The sequence below is a fragment of the Varanus komodoensis genome, unplaced genomic scaffold (assembly GCF_004798865.1).
Source record: "Varanus komodoensis strain SLA01 unplaced genomic scaffold, ASM479886v1 scaffold18_3, whole genome shotgun sequence".
NCBI classification, from domain to species: Eukaryota; Metazoa; Chordata; class Lepidosauria; order Squamata; family Varanidae; genus Varanus; species Varanus komodoensis.
Genome location: NW_025335549.1, coordinates 3,905,110 through 3,926,357, shown reverse-complemented (window position 1 = coordinate 3,926,357; position 21,248 = coordinate 3,905,110). Strand labels below are relative to the sequence as shown.

At 47.2% G+C, this 21,248-nt stretch overlaps 1 protein-coding gene across 3 annotated transcripts in view; it reads left to right on the top strand.

Annotated features, from left to right (window-relative positions):
• SEPTIN6 (septin 6) overlaps window positions 1–21,248 on the top strand; it is a 52,966-nt gene that overhangs the window by 29,474 nt on the left and 2,244 nt on the right. Inside the window, exons 3-10 of one of the 3 annotated variants that reach the window (XM_044427257.1) lie at window positions 1,423–1,618; window positions 2,918–3,104; window positions 3,477–3,638; window positions 5,955–6,051; window positions 8,425–8,593; window positions 9,552–9,684; window positions 10,747–10,937; window positions 16,904–20,944. In XM_044427257.1, the coding sequence (XP_044283192.1) occupies window positions 1,423–1,618; window positions 2,918–3,104; window positions 3,477–3,638; window positions 5,955–6,051; window positions 8,425–8,593; window positions 9,552–9,684; window positions 10,747–10,937; window positions 16,904–16,928 (1,160 nt within the window). In that variant the 3' untranslated portion in view covers window positions 16,929–20,944. Of the gene's footprint in view, window positions 1–1,422; window positions 1,619–2,917; window positions 3,105–3,476; window positions 3,639–5,954; window positions 6,052–8,424; window positions 8,594–9,551; window positions 9,685–10,746; window positions 10,938–13,986; window positions 16,847–16,903; window positions 20,945–21,248 lie in introns of those variants that run through there. The other 2 variants (XM_044427258.1, XM_044427259.1) reach the window with 2 other exon arrangements.

Below are 21,248 nucleotides of genomic sequence, written 5' to 3'. Positions count from 1 at the left end.
ATTTTTTAAAGAATAACAATATAAACCCATTTTGAAAAGGAGTGATCACATTTTAAATAAACGAATACATTTTAAACAGGCAAACAGATCATTGGGCTGGAAACATTTCTGCCAAAGCCTTAAAATCCTTCTGAAATCCATTTGCCATGCCATGTAACCAGCCATTTCTTCTCTGAGTCAAGCTAGATTTCTTTCCCCCAGCGGACTAGAAGGCTTTCTGTCCTTTAATGGCTTGCATTGGCTGCCTTCTCCCGGGCGCTTGGGGCAAAAGCTTTCCTGATCTGTGATGCAGGAAATGTGTGTCAGTGCCTTGATGTGCCGCTCCCTCCCACCCCTCCCCGGAAAAAAAAAGAGTAGGACAAATCAACAGGGAATTGAGACCTTGCCTGTAGTGGACGCTGCTGGGTCCTCTGGCCACACAAATGGGATCACAAGCCGCAAAGTGAGTTTAGCCGCTGCAGGGCTGCACTCTGGTATTCAAATGGACTTTTTCAGAGTTTGGAAAGTAGAAAAGTGGCTGGACTTTTCTGTTCCCAAAGCATCAGTATTACAGTTCTGGCTTATTCTATCCCAGCTCACATCACTGTTAATGTACCTTTTGCTGAAGTCAGTCTTCCGTAAGTATTAGCCGTCTAGCCTCTATCCTTGGATAAGTAATATTCTTGGGGTGTCTGTTTATAACTGATGTTTCTACATCTTAAACTGTGTTTCTTCCCTCTGGAGATATGGTTTGCTGAGTGTAGCACCCAAGTTCTGGAACTCCTTCATCGAGGAGGTTGAGTTGGTTCTTCCTCTTTAGGGTTGAAGCTGAATTGTTAAAAAAAAAAAAACCAAGCAAGCAAACAAAAGTCTTCTACCAAGTATATGATTTGTTTTAAATTTTCCCTCTTTTGATAGATTTTATCAATACAAACGCAGGGTGTCGTACTGATATTTTATGTTGTAAGCACCCCAGACCCCTTTTTAGAAGCAGGGTATGAATTTAAGTCAAATTATCTGTATGGTGATTCATTTTATTTTTGACAGCTTTCAGAAACAACCTCAATACAACTATTTATTTTCCCATGCCTGTGCTTTGAATTCTGCTTAAGAACTTGACTTTTTCACTTGATTTATTCAAGTGCAGTCCTGGTTACAGTTGTTTATATTCTGCTGCTTTGGGTTGGGTTTTCTTCTGAGTTTGTTTCCTGACTGTCTTTCCTTGTTTGGACAGAATGTTGGCTTAGAACACGGTCAATGGGAAAGCAGGGTATCAATACCTCACATAAAAATAAAGAAATGATTTTCATTTCCCATATGGCTGAGCTTGGATCTGCCCTTAGTTGTTATATTTCATCCTGTTAAGGGACTGCACTCTCAAAATGAGACATGGCCTATTTGTAGCGGCTTCCAAACCATTTTGCTTTTTTCCTTCCTTGAAAGGGGAGACAGGGCTGGGGAAATCAACGTTGATGGATACGCTTTTCAACACCAAGTTTGAAGGCGAGCCCGCCTCTCATTCACAGCCAGGGGTTCAGCTGAAATCCAGCACTTACGATCTCCAAGAAAGCAACGTCCACCTGAAACTTACCATTGTGAGCACAGTGGGCTTTGGGGACCAGATTAACAAAGAGGACAGGTAAGCAACCACGATTCCTCTGGATTCTGCCCCATCTTTAGACAGTTTCAACCTCTTGCGAGTCTGTTCAATAACACAGTGGTGACCAACTTGAGGAAGGCATTGGAAGCCCTTTATAGCAGGTCAGTGAGATGCTTTGTGTAGTCCAATATTGCTTCCTCTGGCAGCGACAGTCCAGAGCAACCTCAACCAACTGGGTGGTTGGGTTGATGGGAGTTGTATTCCAGCACATCAGTTGAGCAAGGCTGCTCTAGGGTATTGGGATAAGGTCTTTAGCATCGTTTGTTGCCAGATCCTTGTAACTAGAGATGCAGAGATAGAACCTGAGGTCTTCACTGTGCCAGCCACATGGCTTGCTAAGTCCTACGTGATCCCTTCCAACAAAGCCTGAAGTGGCACGATACCTTGGGGAAGGAAGGATGTTGGCTAGGGGAACCAGGGTTGGAAAGCCCCCTTGAAGGCCACTTCAGTTTTGAAGGTCTTTTTATGAGGAATGTGGGGAAAGGCTTTCTCCTACGTTGTTCCTCTGCTTTGGAAAAAGATGTCTGTTGTGGCAGCTCATCTTTTTGCATTCAAGAATGTCGTCCAGATCCAATTGCTGTTCTGAATGTTTAAGGTTGTTTTGAATGCCTTGCTATATTTCTGTTTGGTTATGGGTCTTATTTTCTGAAATCTTTAAGCTGCCTTGGCTGGCTTCATATAGGCAGAAAGAACAACCGGCAGAAGGACTGTACCTTGAATGAATGAATCATCTTGCTTTATATAAGACGACTGTATGTGTTCAGTGAGTCACACAAGCAGTCTGCTCCTCATAGGTGGAGGTGCAAATTTGTGCAAGGCCATCACTCCTCCTTTGGGAGCCTGGAATTGCCGGCCCTTTCCAGCCCACGGAGGGGGACCTGTGGCCTTGCGCGAGGCATTCCTGCACGTCACCCAGCCGCTCCGCAGCACTCGTTTTGCTCAAGTTGGGCCACCGAGTCAGCGGCTCTTGACTGAAGTCTGACATATTGCCAGAACTGACTCTTACTCTGATTCATGGAGCTATGCTGGTTGCTTAGATGACTCTGCTTGACATTGTGTACAGTTTTCGTTCATTTGACATAAATATGTAAGGAAATTATGGATCAGAGGGGGAGGCCTGGCTGGCTGCTCATGAAAAGCTTGACGAAATCCATGTGATTTCATAAACTTAAGCAGAGACTTAAGCTCTTTTTATGAATGGAGGGTTGGAAAAATAACGGTCCACGTTTAACACTGTTCGGTGTCTTCTCTCCCTACCCTTCCCCCTTTCTTATAAAGCTACAAGCCCATTGTGGAGTTCATTGATGCCCAGTTTGAATCTTACCTCCAAGAGGAACTGAAGATTAAGCGGGTGTTGCATAACTACCACGATTCCCGGATCCATGCTTGCTTGTATTTCATTGCCCCCACTGGCCACTCTTTGAAATCCCTGGATTTGGTAACAATGAAGAAACTTGACAGTAAGGTAAGGAAGAAGTCGTGTGTTGTCATCTCACAAGGAGGCCTCAGTCAGCCAGTGTTCCGTGTGTGAAGAAAGTTGTTTTACACTTCCCTCTTTTCTACCATGTTGTTTCCTCTTGAAGCTGGGCTGCGTCTCAGTGGTAAACCACATGCTGAAGGCTCTTGCTGTGATCCCGGATTTAAAAAGATAATCAGATCACAGGACTGGGAAAGACCTTTCTCTGTTGGAGTCCCTGGCAAACTGCTACCAGTCAAATAGAGAGCGCTGGACAAAATGGCCAGCATTGCTAGTCTGTGTAAGGTGGCGCCCTTTCTCCAGTGGGAAACTTAATGCATCCACGGGTTCTCTTTTTCTCCTCTTTTGGTTTTTCGACAGGTAAATATCATTCCCATAATCGCCAAATCGGATGCCATCTCCAAGAGCGAACTGACCAAGTTCAAAATCAAGATCACCAGCGAACTCGTCAGCAATGGGGTGCAGATCTATCAGTTTCCTACAGATGACGAATCCGTGGCAGAAATAAACGGCACCATGAACGTAAGCAAAACCCCTCAGACCAAGCCTGCCCTGGGAGCACGCTGGAGGGCTCGCTGGGCCGTTGTTGCCAGGCACCCCGCTTCCCCATGGCGAGCCCCAATCAGAAACTGCTTCGGCACACTTCCCCGCCTGAGGATCAGATGCTGCCTTCTGAACGAGCAAGCAAGCAGCCAGGAGACCGCACAATCTGCTCTGCAGAGATTTCGTAGGGCTGGGCTGCTAACGTGGGCCTGTGGGCACACCTCAGGGTGGCTTCCAGACACCTTTCCCCTCCTGAGTTTTCTTTTGTGCTTAATGAAAACAGTTGGAAGAGTGGCACCCACATAGCAAAGTGCTGTTCTCCAGCACCAGCTCTCTTGGGGTTCAAGTGAGTGATTTTGAGTTTGGGAGGTGGACCCCTGAATCGCCTTGCACTTTTTTTTTTTTTCTGAGTAAGCGACATGCCTTTGAGCTCAGGAGTTGGCCTTAAGACTGTCATGGCAGCAGCCATCTTGTGACAGCACCCACAACACTCTCAAAATTCCAAATGTGCCATTCAACCCAGACAGGTTGGGCTCAGGAGGCTAGCGTAGGGCATTGCCAGGTGCCTGAGGCCAGAGGTTTTCAACCTTTCCACAGCTGGGGATCCGCAAACACAGGGAAACCACCTTGGAGGCTACTGAGGCAAAAACCAAAAGCACATAATACAGTATTCTGTATTAGTTTCCAAACACAATATCCAGACAGACAGACAGACAGACGACTGATGGACAGACGGAAGGGAGGGAGGGAGGGAGGGAGGGAGCGAGGAAAGTTCTCCAAAACAACCAGAAACTGAGCAACAAAAAATGACAACAAAAGAACAAAATACCAAAATTGGGGCAGCATGGCTCCCGTCAACCTGTCTCTCCTCCCCCCCCCCCCCCCCCGCCCCGTGGCATTGGCACAGCTCCCATGAACACGATGCCAATGGAGGAAGAGGTGGGGGACCACAGCCAGCTGGTCTGCCGCAAGCAGGAACTGTCCCACGGACCAGTGCCGGTCTGTGGACCGGTGGTTAAGAGCCACTGCCGCAAGGCACAATCCTACGTCTCTTTCGGCAGAAAGAAGGACTCCTGGTGGACCATCTCATTCCACCTCCACCCCCGGTGCCATTCTGGCACACGTCTCCTCCCCATCTATCCCTCCCACTTTCCGTTTATAATTGAAGTGCCGAGGGGGGCTGAAAGAGACATTTTCCTCAGGCACTTGCAAGTGCTGTGTGGTCCTGCCCACACGCTTTGCGCTGCTAAGTCTCACTGAGATGGTAGAGGAATGGTTTAATTATAACAGCCATATCCTCTGCTTTACTGTCGCAGCGCTGCCTGGAACAGGTGTGTTGCCAAAGACAAAAATCAGAGAAGAGAAACCCTTCTCACGCACTGCCCCATCGCTAGCCCATTGCTGCTGCTTTTCTCAACCGTCTTTTCTGGGTCAGTTGTCTTCTGCCGGTCATCTTTGGTTCCTGCTGTGCAGCATTGCAAAAAAAAATAAATTTCTCCTTAATTTCCCGTAGGGAGGGGGCATGTGCCTTCCCTCGTGGCTGGGGAGAGATGCTATTTCTGTGCCTGGCACTTTTCTTTTCCCAAAGCTAGAAATGGAATCCACGAGGGAATTGTGTGTGCGTATGGAAAATCTTATTTTAAAATGGAAGTGCCAAAGGTTACCCATAAAACATTCAGGCTGGTTTTCTTTAACATAAATACCCGTTCTGCCATAGATGGAAAGTCTCTGCCCCTTTGTGTCTGGGCAGGTTGGCTCTGCTGCTTGTGCTGCCACAGGGAAACATTCCGACAGAGAGAGCTCATCAGACGATTTCTTGTGCTTGTAGTTAAGGATTAAGGAGCATAAGGCACGGGGCTGCTTTTTACCTGGCAGGTGCGCCTCTGATTTTCTAATCCAGGGGTGCTGCACCTCCAGTGCAAGGGCCAAAACTGTCCCTTGCATCCCCTTCCTTGCATCACGAGAGAGGGTCCTGCATTTCTGTCTCCTTCCTCTACCCCTCAATTATTTGGTGGTTCCCCAACCTGTGCGTTCTTTTACTCCCTACTCTAAAACATTGAAATCTGACTCCTAAGGCTTCCTTACTGCATTTTGGGTGGTGGGCTTTAATTGGCTTGATTTCTCCTCTTTCAAATTCAGCATGGGAAGGATCATGACAGGGGGCTCACTGGTGGTTTTTTCCTAACATTGGGGTTATACAGTGCTTTAAGCACTTGAGAAAAGCGCTATACAAATGCTGGTTATGATTATTACTGAAAGGCTCTCCCTCTCTGCCTCTTTCTCACTGGCTTCCAGGCTCACTTACCCTTTGCTGTCATAGGCAGCACAGAGGAGGTCAAGATAGGAAACAAGATGATGAAGGCTCGCCAGTATCCCTGGGGGACTGTGCAGGGTAAGTGATGCCGTGGCCTGCAGTGACTGTTCCCACCCCGAAGAGTGTGACCCTTCTCCCTGCCATATTGCCTAGGCTTCACCCTGTGCAGCAGACCTCCCACTCCGGGTGCCTTCCAGATGCTTTGCATCCAGCTCCCATCATTCCCTTGGCCATGCTGGCTGGCAGCCTGCCAGTTTCCACTGCACGATCCACAAACCTGAACCGCAGGCAGCTCCAGCTTTAGCAAGCTACGTGTATGCTTAATGCCGGTGGGTCACACTGGAGCTGCACCAGTGGTGCTGACCGAGCGGAGCAAATGCAGCCCTCACAATGAAAGCAAGGCAATTGGAAATGGCTGTCAGGTGCACACATGTGCCAGAGTTTGAGGGAATTTCTGCAAATGAAGCAACAGGCAACGAGTCATTCTGTTTTGGAACAGTTTCTCTTCTGTCCCTCGCTAAGACAGCAGTTGTGAGACTAGCAGCCCAAGTTGTCTTAGAATGAATTCCAGAACTTCCTATAACAGTTATACCTTCCTATAACAGTTATACACAATGCAAGTAGAACAGACTGATTGGATAAATACTGTTAAAATGACTGTTAAGTGAGCCACCTAGGAAGGTCATTTTGGCTATTATAGGCAGCATATAATACATGGAGGAGACTCCTGCGAGTCCCTTAGACTGCAGGGCGATCAAACCAGTCAGTCCTAGAGGAGATCAACCCCTGACTGCTCTTTAGAAGGCCAGATGCTGAAGATGAAACTCAAATGCTTAGGCCACCGAATGAGAAGGAAGGACTCCCTGCAGAAGAGCCTAATGCTGGGAACAATCGATGGCAAAAGAAGAAGGGGATGGCAGAGGATGAGGTGACTGGACAGAGTCACTGAAGCAGTTGATGTGAACTTGAGTGACTCCAGGAGATGGTAGAGGACAGGAAGGCCTGGAGGAATGTTGTCCATGGGGTCGCGATGGGTCAAACGCAACTTCGCAACTAGCAACAACAGCAAGAATACGTGGGTGGGTGGGTGGATTGAGAGAGAGAGAAAGAGAAAAAGAAGGAGGGAGGGAGGGAGGGAGTTGCAATCAGGAACAACTGGAGGGTCCCAGGTTGGGAAATCAGCTATGAGACAGAAAAGATAGAGCCTGACACACAGCCAGCCCTTCCTATGGAACATTGAAAGCTACAGTTGACTGCAACTCCTTGTCAGTGCAGAGTAGCATCACTGTCTCTCCAGGGCAATTTTGTGATGCGAATCCTACATACTTGCTGTTGGACGTTAGTGTGGGAAACCAGTAAATTGGAGGCAGGAAGGGTTGCCAGCAAGGACCCCCACGGCGTATCATTTCAGTCTACTCTTGCGGCTAACCCACAGATGGTTTTCACTGAGCAGGGCTTGGGCCTGGTGCCTTGGAACACACCTTTCCATAGCTACTCTAACCACGGCCAGGTACCACACATCTGGCATTTAGGAGAACTATTCCAGGGCAGTGGGTGGCTGGGCACCCAGTGCCAAGTAAGTTACCAGACTCGGTGTGTGCCTCTGTGTGTAAATAGTCTCTTAGCTTGGCCATTGGGTTGTTCTGCAGTGTGGGGCCAGTTGACCGCCAAAGCGCTATACCGGGTGGTCAGCCTTCTTTCCATGCCTGATGTTAATACATTCTTACATCCACTGCAAGGAAGCGCCAGTTGCAGCCCCAACTCCTGTGTCCGGAGAGCTGTCGTAAACCTGGCCCAGGAGACATCCACTCCCGACCTCCTCTGGGTCTGCCCACCCACCATCCTAGCCTGATTCCAGCCATCCCTGCCACAAGAAAAAGTTGCCATTACCAGTTTTAAAATCTGCTTTCCGGAAGTCAAGGAAGTCGAAAAAGTGCTTGTAGTGTACATGGACCTTTAAAAAAAATACAGGGAAAAAATGGTTACAACGTTGGTTAAAAATGAGTGCTGGAAAGAGCTGGGCTGGGAGACCACTCTTCTGGGGTTCATGGGGATGCGTAGATATTTTCTAGAGTAATAACTGGAGTATGTGCAGGAATGTTTTAGAATATTATGTCCACTACATTACAGAGCCTCGCTTTGTATGCTTTTTTGCAGTGCGGTCCTCTTTAGCTTTTCTTTTCTTTTTCAAGTTAAATAAGAGGAAGCTTTCCGTCATGGGGTTAATGCACCAGTGGGGGCTCCGTCTTACACGCATTGTCCGTAAGCAGGTTGTGCCGAGGGTGCCCAACTTGTCTTGCCATGCGAACCTGCATGTTAAGAAGCCACCCATAACCCAGGGGCTGTTCTTTATCCTGGCGTGCAGAAAGGCCCAGCATAACATTGCTCAGCACCTCTGTGTGTGCATTCAAGTGGGCCTTAGTTGTCTCCCTCTTTCTGCCACTCAAACAGTGGAAAACGAAGCACATTGCGACTTTGTCAAGCTCAGAGAGATGCTGATCCGCGTCAACATGGAGGACCTCCGTGAACAGACCCACACGCGCCACTACGAGCTGTACCGGCGGTGTAAACTGGAGGAAATGGGATTCAAGGACACGGATCCAGATAGCAAGCCATTCAGGTATGAAACATGGGGCTGGGCAGAAGCGCTGCTTTCAGCTGCCGCAGGATGTCGAACCTCTTTCGGCTTGAGGACCATTAGAAGGAACTTGTGGGGCTCACCATGGTGGATGGAGCCAAGGCAAAAGCGATGAGGCCAAAAATGCCAGAGTATTTTAGTTTGCAGCCCTAACTAACCATGTTTGAGGAAAGGCATTTTGACTTTATAGATGCGGGAAGAGACTGCACAGAAGCAATGGAAGCACCACAAGATTGGTGGTCTGGGAAAAAGGGGTGGCAGTTTGGAAATGGGGACTGTGGCCATCTCCGGAGCTGGGCCTTCAGGCAAGTGGAATTTGATCCGTGAGTCTGAAGACCTGTACCCCAATACCGAAAGTAATAAACATCAGCAGCACCTAGTGAAATGGCTATAAAACACAATGTATTTCACTGAATTTTAAACCTCCACAGAAACTGGTGTGTGTGTGTGTGTGTGTGTGTGTGTGTGTGTGTGTGTGTGTGAGAGAGAGAGAGAGAGAGAGAGAGAGAGAGAGAGAGAGAGAGAGAGAGAGAGAGAGAATATAAATTTGTAATCTTTGTGGCTTCAGGGGAAGCATGCATTGGGGGGGGGGGGGGACAGTTTGTCAATATCATGCCCGCTCTCCATATCTTGATTTCACAACATTTGCACTTGCCGAATTTTTCCATATGCATAAACTTGGTCCTTTCTAAAATAAAATGTCAAAACTCTCCAAATGATTTGAGTCTTTAGATCATTAAAGAATAAATTACATGTGCTAAACATATATAATTTTCCTTTTTGAGCAGAGAATAGTCTCTCTCTCTAATATTTGTAGATTTTAAAAAAATGCACATACTGAATTGCAAGCAAAATTTGATTCTCTGACTTCACATTCTCTTCTGTCTTTCTCCTTCAAAATGGTGTTTTGTCACCCATCTTTCCCACTCTGTCACCCCAGCTTACAAGAAACATATGAGGCCAAGCGGAATGAGTTCCTGGGAGAGCTGCAGAAAAAGGAAGAGGAGATGCGGCAAATGTTTGTTCAGAGAGTCAAAGAGAAAGAAGCAGAGCTGAAAGAAGCTGAAAAAGAGGTGAGCATCTATTTTGACATAAGCTGTGTATAAAGGTGTACAGAAAGGTATGCCTACATGAGAAGGTTTTTTTTCTTTTTTTGAAATATAAGGCTCTCTGTGTAAAGTAGCATCTATGTTCGCAAGTTCACAGGTGAACATTCTTCAACATTATGAGTGTCAGGTATTTTGGAAATTCCCCCAAGCAACGGTTACAGGTTTTCTAGAAAGCTACCACCTCCTTCATTGCAGCGAACAAGCCTTGGTTTGTTCACTGGGGTGGCTGTCCAGGAGCACCTGGCAGGAAGTGAATATGCTGGCTTCCCAAAAGTTCACAGGCTCTGAACATTCTGGGGATGTCCCAAATCTGGATTGTTTGTTTTCTTTGATGTGCAAGATCCAGAACTTTGTATTGTTGCAGGAGATGCAGCCTAGAGTTTGTCTTTCTGTTAAAACCGGGTTGTTTCTTCCTCCGCAATCCAGGGTTTCAGGTTTGCATGCCATGGAGAACAACCCAGGCACAGAGACGGTGAGCACTTAAGAGTCCTTCCTCCCCCACACACTCACAAACAAACATGCTTTTGCCTGCAAGCCAAGTCTGCTCCTCGCTGTCAACATGAAGTGCTGTCAGTGGTCTCTGACTTGATTAGCACTGAAGCAAGTATACACAAGAAGAAAAGGCAGCCCTGGTTTATCTGAGGAGGCAGAGAATTTCAGAGGTCAGGAGAAGCTGGTCTCCTTGTACCAGACCACTAGGAAAGAGTGAGGGGGCGATAGCTCTCCTTTCTCTTAACCACAGCCCAGTGCTTTTCAGCCTCCTTTCTGCAGTGTGCCCTTTCTACATGTGTGTTTCTGGGAAGACCTGCCCATGCTGTTGAGGATTGCGTGGCTTATTCCTGGGTGGGCAGCCACTTCACGCAGAGTGCTGGTTGCAGGATTACCTTGTGTGGGCTTGAGAGCACGTCCCACGTGCTTCTGCGTGTGCACATGCCCAAAAGCACAAACGTGAAAAGTGCCGCCTGATGCCAAGCACGTGCCCCAAGCATTTTGCTCCACCTGTGCATCTTTTTGCTCCTGCTCCAGTTGCATGAGAAGTTTGATCGCCTGAAGAAGCTGCACCAGGAAGAAAAGAAGAAAGTGGAAGATAAGAAGAAGTCCCTGGATGATGAAGTCAACGCATTCAAGCAGCGGAAGACAGCAGCTGAATTGCTCCAGTCTCAGGCTCAGCAGGCAGGAGGATCACAAACCCTGAAAAGGGACAAGGAGAGAAAAAAGTAAGTTGGCTTGGTTGGGTGGCATTCTGGTTTTCTCCACTGCTGCTCTCTCTTCATTGTACTCTGAGACGCTGCATGGAAGGGCCAGCTTCAGCCCCAACTCCTGTGTCCAGGCGGAGATTTTTGGACACCTGAAGTGCTGCGGCTGTTTCTTGAGTGCAGGCAATGCCCTAAGCAGCTGCCTGAGGGACCACCGCGCTCTCCCGTGCCGGGAACTTGCAGATTTGCGGGAAGTCTGTTCACGTTCGCAGCCTTTTGCCTCACCAGATCATGTGAGCAAAAGCCAGGAAGAACTGCTTGAGTCAAATCCTGGTGTCAGTTTTCAATGAGTTCTCCTCCATCTCTATGCAGTCCTTTATTTTCACTTCAGTGAGCAAACCAAACAGGTTCCCAATTTTGATTGCAATGGGTTGCCACTCTTATTTGTATTTTAGTTGCTCTCTTAGTGTCAGGCATGTAGCGCTGTCTCCATAGTAGACATGGAGGGACGGAACGGACATGCAGGGATGGGAGGATTCCTCTCTCTGCATCCGCAAGGAGTTGTTGCCAGTGGCAGCTGTCCGCTTACAGCAGGAGCTTTAGCTGGTTGGTAGTGTCACTTCAATCTAGAGCTTGACTGATGGAGTCAAAGGTTGGGACCTTTAATGAAAACCATCAGTCCCTTTCCCCAACCCCCTGCCCCAGGTTTACAACCCAAGACCCTCCCTCACCTCCCAAAATAGTAACCAGAGGCACTGTTATCACAAAACATGAAGGGATTGTGTTTTCTCCTCGCCACCACAAACTGAATATCGCTGAAGCTTCATGTCCCTTGTTTAAAAGCAGTTTCCAGATGTGGTCCATTAATTGCCCCTCCATAAGGTCCTTTTAAAGTATTACTCCATTAAAAAAAGAAATTAAAACCAAGATCTTCATTTCCTTCTCATTCCCCCCACCCTTCTCTCTTGTTTTGGGAACATTAAAGTGCCTTCACCTTCCTTAGTTTTCATGTTTATGTTTGACGCTGCTCTTTGCTGCATGGTGCATGGAGGTACCTTGTGCTGGTATGCTTTGACTAAATGAAATCGCCATTGCAGTGGGAATCCCAAAGGTCACTTTGTTGCAACAGAACGACCCGGCGCCCCCACAGCTGCCTGAACCTGCGATCTTGCCTTCTTTCCTAGCCAGCGATCCCACGACATGCACCCTCCGGTTATATACCCTTGCTGTTCGCCCCCCCGTATGTGTGTCGAACCCCCTCCTCCGTCCAGCACGGACAGCCACAAGGGTCCCTGTAAGGTTCTCCCGACACGTGTCCAGCTACTTAACTTGCTCTTTGCCTGGACATGGCTTCCTCAGTGGAGCAGTTAGCCGAGGTGAATGACAAGCTTCCCTTTCAAACTGGAGAGGAAAGGAAGGCATAGCTTTTGGCCCATGTGGTTGGGACACAACTTGCACTGCTGCTCCTTCTGGCCTTGTTCTAAGGACAGTGCCGTGGGTAGGCATGGTCGGGCATCTGCTAAGGGCCTGCAACCCAGCAGTGGCTCCCTGACAAGGACCCCTGGCCATGCATCACATCCTTGCCGGTGCAGCCTGCTCGTCACCATCGTTGTTCTTGCCCGTCAGTGGTTGAACCAAGCAGGAGGAATGGTGAATGCCTCCCATTTCCTGCTTCCTGGTCCTCTGCCTATCTAGTAAGCAAGTGGTTCCCAGGATGAGAAAGAGGAAGGGAAGCCAAAGCATCTGGGGACAAGGTGGCGAGGAGGTAGATGCTCTGGAGAAGAGACATCTTTGCTCAGGGACCCTTGGAAACCTCAAGCCGGTCCTCACATCTCCAAAAAAACCAGGGCTTGTTGTCCCCTCTCAACGTACCTGCCACCAGCCAATCCAGTGGCAGGAAAGGTGCTTTCTGGTGGCTTTCAAGATTGCCGCCTTCTCTGAATCTACACCACTTTCATACCGACGGTTCCCCCTCTACGGGCCAGATGGAGAATTCAAAGGGGAGTTCTTCTGGGTTGCAGGACAACAATAGTGAGGAGAGAAAAACAACGGTTTGATCTTCAAGGCTTGGATTGTGAAAAATAAGCTCAAACAATGGCAGTGTTTCATGGGGCCTGAGAACATATCCAGGGGCTGGAGAGGAACTGGAGTAAACATCGTGGGCTCTTGTTAGCACTGGATTGCTTTTGGCAGACCGCCACAAGCCACCATGTGCGTGTTGGTCCATCGCTCCAATAAGCCCCATTTTTTGTTCCCAGGACAATGTGCAAACATGGCCTTTCTGAATGGGGCGTCTGTCCAGGCCCTTGCCCAGAACAGGAACCAAATAATGTGTCCAGCAATTCACATACATTCCCAGTACAGATCTGGTCATGTAGTTTGCCCTTTTTTTCCCTGGGCGGCAAACAATTTGCATCTGAGTGAACAATCCTGCTGCAATCTGCTGAAAACTGAGAGGCTGTATTCGTAGCACTGTGTGTCCAAGCATGTTTGAAGTAAAATTAAAAGCCAAACTAACATTATTTTTCTCCCTCCTGTAAAATAGAGACGGGGGAAGGCAACACATAACTGACTGCATGGGAAAACCAGGATTCATTAGTGCTCTTTGTTTGTTTTGTTCTGTTTTTGTTTTGGCAGCATCTCAGAAACCTTAGTTTCAGATTTTCTGTTTAAAGTTTCTAGTTGCTTTGACAATATTAGGTTTATTGGTATGAGTTTAATGTCTCAAGCACCCAAAAGGCAGACTGGCTGAAATTTCTTGTTGATGGTTGGTGCTACAAGTACTATAACTAATTTCCTTCTTTTAAGACCATTATTGGTCATGTAAGGAATCTCCCGTCGCAGATGCAGGATGCCCACTTTCAGTGGTTTGGCATCAACCGTGTTTAGGTAAATCATATGCTAATTGCATGTAACATCAGTGCATTTGACCGTTGTGTCTCATGGTGTGTCTGCACTGGGGTCCTGATCCAAAATGTGTTGCCCACCCCTGTTAAAAGCCATATTTATCTTATTAACTTACTATTAATCTAGAGAAACATTAATCTTTTTTTTTGTTTTTCATTTCCAGTTCAGGTTTCCTGTAGATCCTATCCTTTTGCTCCAGAAACGACCATCCCACATTTTGAGTTAACATGCAGCCCACCCCTGTGCCTGTCTGTCTTTCCCAGTGCACCCTCTTGCTTTGTTCTGCCATATTTTCTAAACCCCAAACGTGGCTGTACTCCCTTGACTGTTTTGGTGAAGAACTCTGCAGTCTTTTCTGTGGAGCTGGTGAGAGAGGCTTCGCTTGTCTATCTTAGTCCCTTGACCAGACGTTTGCAGGTTTAATGTTCTCAAGAAGTTCTGTGCCAGCATCTCATGAATGCGTCGGGGGACGGGGGGCGCTTGCATGCATGTAAGACTGCATGCCTGCTTACGGATTGCACTGTGATGCCTGAGCCCTGACACAGATTCGCTAGTGAAAGCAAAAAGGCTTGTGCTTAAAATGTCCTTGATTTTTTTCTTTGCTTGATTAAAAGAGGTCTCTGGGGTTCTTGATGGGACTTTTGTGTTCACTCTGTTTACGTATTTGGTTGCGCTTCAACTATTACAAAACTCACTATAAAGACTCAAGGCAGCCTTCTCCAACCCTGTGCTCTCTGGATCTGTTTGATTACACTTCCCATCACACCTAGCCAGCATCATGCTGGCTAGGGAGGATGGGAGTAGTGATCCAAAACATCTGGAGGACACCAAGTTTTAGGAAAGCTATCCTGATACCAATGCAAGGATGGGAAAGGAACCGTTGGAAAGAGAACTTTGTAACAACATAGGGTATCTGCCTTAGACCAAATCAGCCACGTGTCCATCTAGTTTCCAGTACTGTCTCCTCTAACCAGTAGCCACTTTCCAAGGCCTCAAGCAGAGAAGGGTGCTTCCATCACCTGCTTCCTTTTCCTGAGTGGAGGTGCTGGAACCTGGACCTGGTATCTTCCATCTCCAAAGCACGTGCTGAGCCACAATCCCCTCTCAAAGGATGCTCTCTTCAGGATGGCTTTTGGATTGCTGCCTCTCATTTATACCAGCATGTATAATTGCCTGGAATGCAATTAAATCTCACCAAGTACAGCTAGCTCTGGCTGACAGCAGCTCTCCAAGGTTTCGAGCTGGATCCTTTCCCAGCCCTGTCAGGAGATGCCAAACGGCTGGCATTTCAGACATGGGCAGTAGTGCTGAACTGAATTTGCTTAGGATCCACAGCTAGGCAGACATAATCCTGAACCTATTTGGTGGAACTGGTTTTAACAGTGTATGGCAGAATGATCCCTTAAATCTGATTAAATTCCAGTATTTCACCTTGGAGTATTAAAAAGCAACTATGGCCTCTTGCTACTAGGATGTTTTAAAGTAAGGAGTAAAATTGATTTGAAAAGTGCTAGGTACTTCTTCATTCAAAGGTGGAAGAAAGCAATATATTTGAATTTGTAAAATATCCTTCACTTTTAGGCAAATCTGAATATTTTTATTTTTATACTGGAAAACTTGTTTAGAAGCCTCATTGTTAGGCAGAAGCAAGCAAAAATCAGCATTTTTTGTTTTGTAGAAATTATTTTTTAAAAGTTGATTTGAAAGCAACACAAGCATTTTTAAATGGTAGGGATTTTTTTAACTGTACGATAAAATAACAAAATTTGTTTAGTTTAAAATTGAAATATATAGCAGAAATAAAACCAATTTAGAAAGAACTGTGGGCATATTAGCATGATAATTATACTGGCTTAATGTTTGTTATCCTACCCTCCACCAAAAAAAGGAAAAAGAATCCTGGGAATTGTAGTTCCATGTAGAATAGGCGCAGACTACAGATTGCTTTGTCTGGGGAGGCATGGTGTTCAGAATGCGCATGTACCTGAATATGAGTTTAGTGGGGTCACTGCCTTGTGTGTATACAGGATTGCAGATTAAAGGTGCAACCATATGCAAGTTTAGGCACAAAATTTCAGATTGCAGTGCTGTCTAAATTTGCATTGGGCGGCACCCTTAAAATTGTGTCAAACTTAGCTAAGTTTATAGCACAGATACTCCTTGTATATGCTGTCTTGGGCATTCAGAAGAGCAAGTAAATTCTCCAGAGTTTATGATAGCCCTAACTTTTGGTCACCAGGAGTCAGATGAAACAATCTATTGACCTTTTAAAAATATTGTTCTAACCCATGGTTTATTATTTGGGCAATATTCTTGATAGGAATGAAGAAGAAATTGGTTTCAGACTGGGAGCCAGATATGGCCAGCTGGTAGTCTATAGGCTATACCCAAGACTCAAAGAAATTTTCCATGTGTTCCCATCCAAGTCCTAATATTTTACTGAGGTGTAATCTTTGCTTTAAAAACGTCCATCTTTTCACTGGTATGAGCAGGGAAATTTCTTCACAAAGGTATGAGAGAAAGTGAATTCACCTACATTGCTTAACCTGTGGTTTATTTAACCCATGGGTTGTTGAATTCTGAGTTGCAGTGAAGTGTGAGGGCAACCACGCTCACCAACCGTGGTCTGTTAACCACAAACAGCCCAGAAAGATAACCCACCCGTGGTTTGGTGTGGAGCTTACTGCTGGGTTGTTCAGCCTCTATAAACAACCCATTGTTAGATGTTGCTTGCCCCAGAATGGTAAAGCAACAGGTGCCTTAGAGTACCCCACCCCAAACATACATGCACGGCCCCATTATCCTTAATAGGCTCCTAAACAAGCAAGTGAATTTAGAGTGAGACCATTAGCCTGGGATTACAACAGACCTTTGGGAAGTGGCTTCATGGCATGGAAATTGTTCTGGACTGCTGGCCACTGCCAGTCTCTCTGTACTGGCATGTACGACTCTGTGTTGCCTTGTTTCAGCCTATATTTTTTAATGGGAAAACTTAAAAAAAATAAACTTCTTTCAGACAATAATTCTGGTTAATCTTTTGTTTCTGTTTTTGTTTTCTTTCTTTTGCCCTTCTTTTACAGTAACCCATGGCTGTGTACTGAGTAATTCCCTCTGAGTACACTGGGCTGGAATTGGACCTTCACTTATTTAATACGCTTCCACTCAGCCATGGCCTTCTCATGATGCTTCCACCAATGTAAACCTAGATTCCTATTCTTCATAATCAGGAGCTGAGTTTTCTTTAAATTATTTTTGGCTGTATAATGGTGTGTGCCTTGTAAACTGTGTAAAAGAACAGTCTTGGGAGCTTTGCACACTTAGAATGCCTTTAGGATGTCACGCTAGGCCACCCTTGATGTAAAGGAGCCCCCAAAAATGACCGGCTTGGAAAACCTCCTGTTAGTCTGCCGGAACCTGGCGGAAGAGAAGGGCCAAGAAGCCTCGCCTCCCTTCGGGTGGTTCCCTGTGGTGGCAGTGGAAACCTTTCCTCTTCTCGCAGGGGGCGGCATTTCTCCACTGGGAGCTGCGGGGAGGACCGAAGCGCTCCGTCTCTTCTCCGCCAACCCATCCATTTGCCCTACTTGCAATACTTTGTCCCCCAAGGCCACCAGGGGTGGTGAATTGCCTACACAGGGGGGTCTCCAAGAAAAAGAAGGGTGAGGCCAGTGAGTGGGGAAGCTCTCCCCAGCCTGGTTCCCCCTGCAACTCCCATAATCCTTAGCTGCATGGCTGATGTAGGGCCTGCCCACTTTCTGTGGCCATTGTTTTGGGGGTTACCCCCATCAGTTTGGGCAAGAGACAACCAGAGAAAGGGCCTTTTTGGTTGTGGCACCTCCCCTACCCCCAGGGATGTTTGGAGTGCCTTGCACAGGAAAGTTTTCCAAGTGCTTAATTTTTTTTTCATAAATATCTTTATTTGCCCAGATCCGTTAGCCCCTGTAAGTTCTGCTTTCAGTGCCGTGGGAAGCTTCACCTATTTTACTGGTCATTTTCTTTTGGATGTCTTCAGTGTGTTATTTGTAAAGCACCCAGATTGTTTTTTAATGGAAGGTTAGGTTGTTAAATTAACCCTAATGGCTGATAAATGCATAACTGCTGTCAGAAAGAGTAGCCTGGGGTAGTTCTTTTCTTCAGTAATATGCAGTAAACCCCTGGAAACCAGAAAGCTGCCTGCTAGTTATCCAGATTGAGCTATTTATCCATCTGGCCCAGGACTGCCTGCTCTGGCTGGCAGCTGCTTCCCAGAGTTTCAGGCAAAGGACCTTCCCGTCGCCTTGAGTGTTTCAGTGTGAAATCCCAAGCCTTTGGCATGGAAAGCACTTGCTCACGCGCCCAGCCGCGGTCCCTTCCTAATGGCACCCCATTTTCATGCCAGTGCTGTGGGGCAAGAGTTGTGCCCCTAAAAAATTTGCCCCTCAAAATTTGCCCCTTAACGTTTTCTCTCACTTTGGCAGAGTGAGAAGAAGAGCCCTCCCTTGTTCTTGTGGGTAGCTCCTCATTTTTAGTAAATTGCGACTTTATCAGAGCCTACAATGGGATGGAAAGAAAGGCCGTGATCATGCTGGTTCCAAAAATTACCACGTCATCTGCTAGTTCTTTGTTTTTTACAAGCACCTTGAAGTCATTCCCTGGAGCCTGGAGCCAGACACACGGTTCAGACTAAAGAAACCCCAGCCCAGGAATTTATCCGTAATGCCAGAACTAAGCAGAAGTCACAACCCATCCACACAAAATCCATTCCTCCTGGTTGTCAGGCTTGCTTCCCTTCAGCAGTATCATTTAGTTTTGTTACTCGTGTCCTTAAACCGCAGGGGGTCAGGAATCCTTGCCGCTCTAAAGCAAATCACCCAGAGATCTACCAAGAAATCCTGAGAGATCTGCCCATCCCTGGTGCGGGAATGCTTGAGCCTCGTTATGCCTGAACTCTGTAGTTCTGTAAAGGGCTGACTTGGGTATTCAAGCAGGGTCAACAGGAAGGGTAGGCATGGCCGGGCACCCGCCAAGGGGCCCCCTGCCAAGAGATGCCTGGAGCTGCTGCTCCTCTTCACCACTTGTGCACCTGCCTCTCCCTTTGGTTCACACGGTGGTGGTGGTGGCGGTGCCCCAGCCCACCTGCTCCCCAGCTTCCCACCTGTCCAGCAACCAAGCGGTGGCAATGATGCAAAAGAGGGTGATGAGCAAGAACATCTAATCAGCGTGCCAGTGAGCCAGGAGGATCATCACGGGCATCTTTCCAAGCGCCCTCAGAAGTCTGGGCCACTCACGGCCATGTGCGTGGGGGCAGGGGTGCGCTGAGTGGCATCCCTCCGTGACGCTGCATATGCCCTCCAGCCCATCTCCACGGACGTCCGTGCCAGTTGCATGGACGTCTGCTAGACGGTCTGTGTCCTGTGTACTGCACTGGGGGTGCACCTGCTTGGCACAGCACAGCCACACCTGCATGCCAGGTATGTACTTGAATAGGGCCGTGGTCACTATTATATGGAAGGAGTTCAACATCACTAGTTGCCCTGAAATTCCAACTTAGCTGCTTAGGATGTGTAGAAATGGGATCCCACCAAGCTTTCCTGTACCTGAGCCTGAAGCTCTGCACATCGGTGCAAACACTTCTGTGTAGACCTTTGGGCCCTGTGTGTGTGTGTGTGTGTGTGTGTGTGTGTGTGTGTGTGCAGGCACGTGTGTGCATGTGCTTCTTGACCGAAAATGCCAGAAAACAGTCCTGGTGGATGCCAGAATCCCCCAAAATGTGTTGAAGGAACAAAAAGCAGTGGAAGTGAGCAGGGCTCGAGGAGGTGAAGAGCGCTGTAGGAATCGTGATCTGCGGGACAAGAGCAAAACCACACATCTTTTGAGAAGTAGCAGGAAGGTCTTGCTGATCAAGTCCAGGTGCCGTGGATCATGGAGCCATCCCACCAGGGTGGCTAGGCAGGGCTTACCCCAAAGGCTTCCACGGAGTTTAGATAATCCTTGCCTTCGTATATATTAAGGACAAATAATGTTTATTTACCCTACTGTGATCTGACACCTTGGCTGGACTTGGGTCAAGATACTACCAGGGACCCTGTCTGCTCGATCCCAGTCCAGCAGGTCATTCCTCTCTCCAGGAGCCGTTACTAAGTCCTCAAGACTAGGCAGGGCCCCCAAATGCCGTGCCTCCCACGTTATGGTCCTTGAGCCCCCAGTTCAGGCACTGGCCAGGCAATGCTGTTAAAATGGAGAGCCACCAGCACACCAAGACTCTCCCACGGAAACCAGCGAGCGATCTGGTTGGCGATGCGCCCACTCCTGCTGCTGCTGCCCTTTTAGAGGAGGGTGAATAACAAAAACACAAATGTTGAGGGTTCAAGTGAACACGTGGGATTTTCAGAGTGTGCTGTGGGCACTCACAAAATGGCTGCCAGGGAGGTGCCTTCTCCGTTCATAGACTGGCTCGCAGGTTGAGCATGACCGGCCACAGAACAGTCATTTCTCAGAAGCCAGACTGGGGAGGCCAGGAGAAAGGGATCTTTACACAGGAGCCTCCGTACAAGAGAGATGTAGACTCTGGGCCCAGACCTCACAACCTTTACATCCCACCGGAGGGAGAACGTTGCTTTGCCGTGAACCTGGCTCCTGCTTTTTTTAAAAGTTAATTGAATGGTTCTATCAATCTTAAATGAAGATCAGGAGGGGCACGAGCTTGGCAGCCATCTGCAGAGTCTCCCATGGGCGCTGCCTTGGAGAGCTCTGCTTCATGATTATGGGAAGGTCCTACTATACATGTGACAGCTTCTGAGCAGCTCATGGCCTGCTTTTGATCACTGTGCGAATGGAGGTTTAAAGGAGGAAAGGAAGAGGCAGACAACCTAAGACATGGTCCTGGGTGGATTGCCATAAAACTGTTACTGTTGAAATTTTTCCCTTCAGTGCGTGCAATGTCAGATCTTAGGTTATATAGTTTACTCTTTTATGGCAAAAAGTCATGCTGGTTGCAAATATTTTTGCTCTGTTTTAAAAGACAACAACCTTAGTGAAATTGTGGAGTGGAAGAGTGGTTAATGAAACATTACTTGTAATTTGGGTTCCATTTTTATATAGGATAATTGAATGATTGTTGCATACTTTTTTCTTGATTCTCTGATGATCTCACCACCTGGAAAGATGGTGTGCTGAAGCTTCAGGTGAATAGCTCACTCTGATGTGTTCTAAGGGATGGGTATTTAGAAAAACAGGAGCTTTGTAAATATTTATGGGACCGTGGAAGAGGGAGATCCACAAGTTCAGGTTTTTAACTAGCAAGCATTCTAGTGCACATTCTTTCTTCAAATGTATTTTTTAAACCAGTTCTTATTTCAGAATTGCAAAATGCCCTTTGTTGCTAAACTAGCTAGCTGTTACTGTTTTTGTTACTGTTACTGTTTTTGTCAGAATCACCCTACCTCTTGC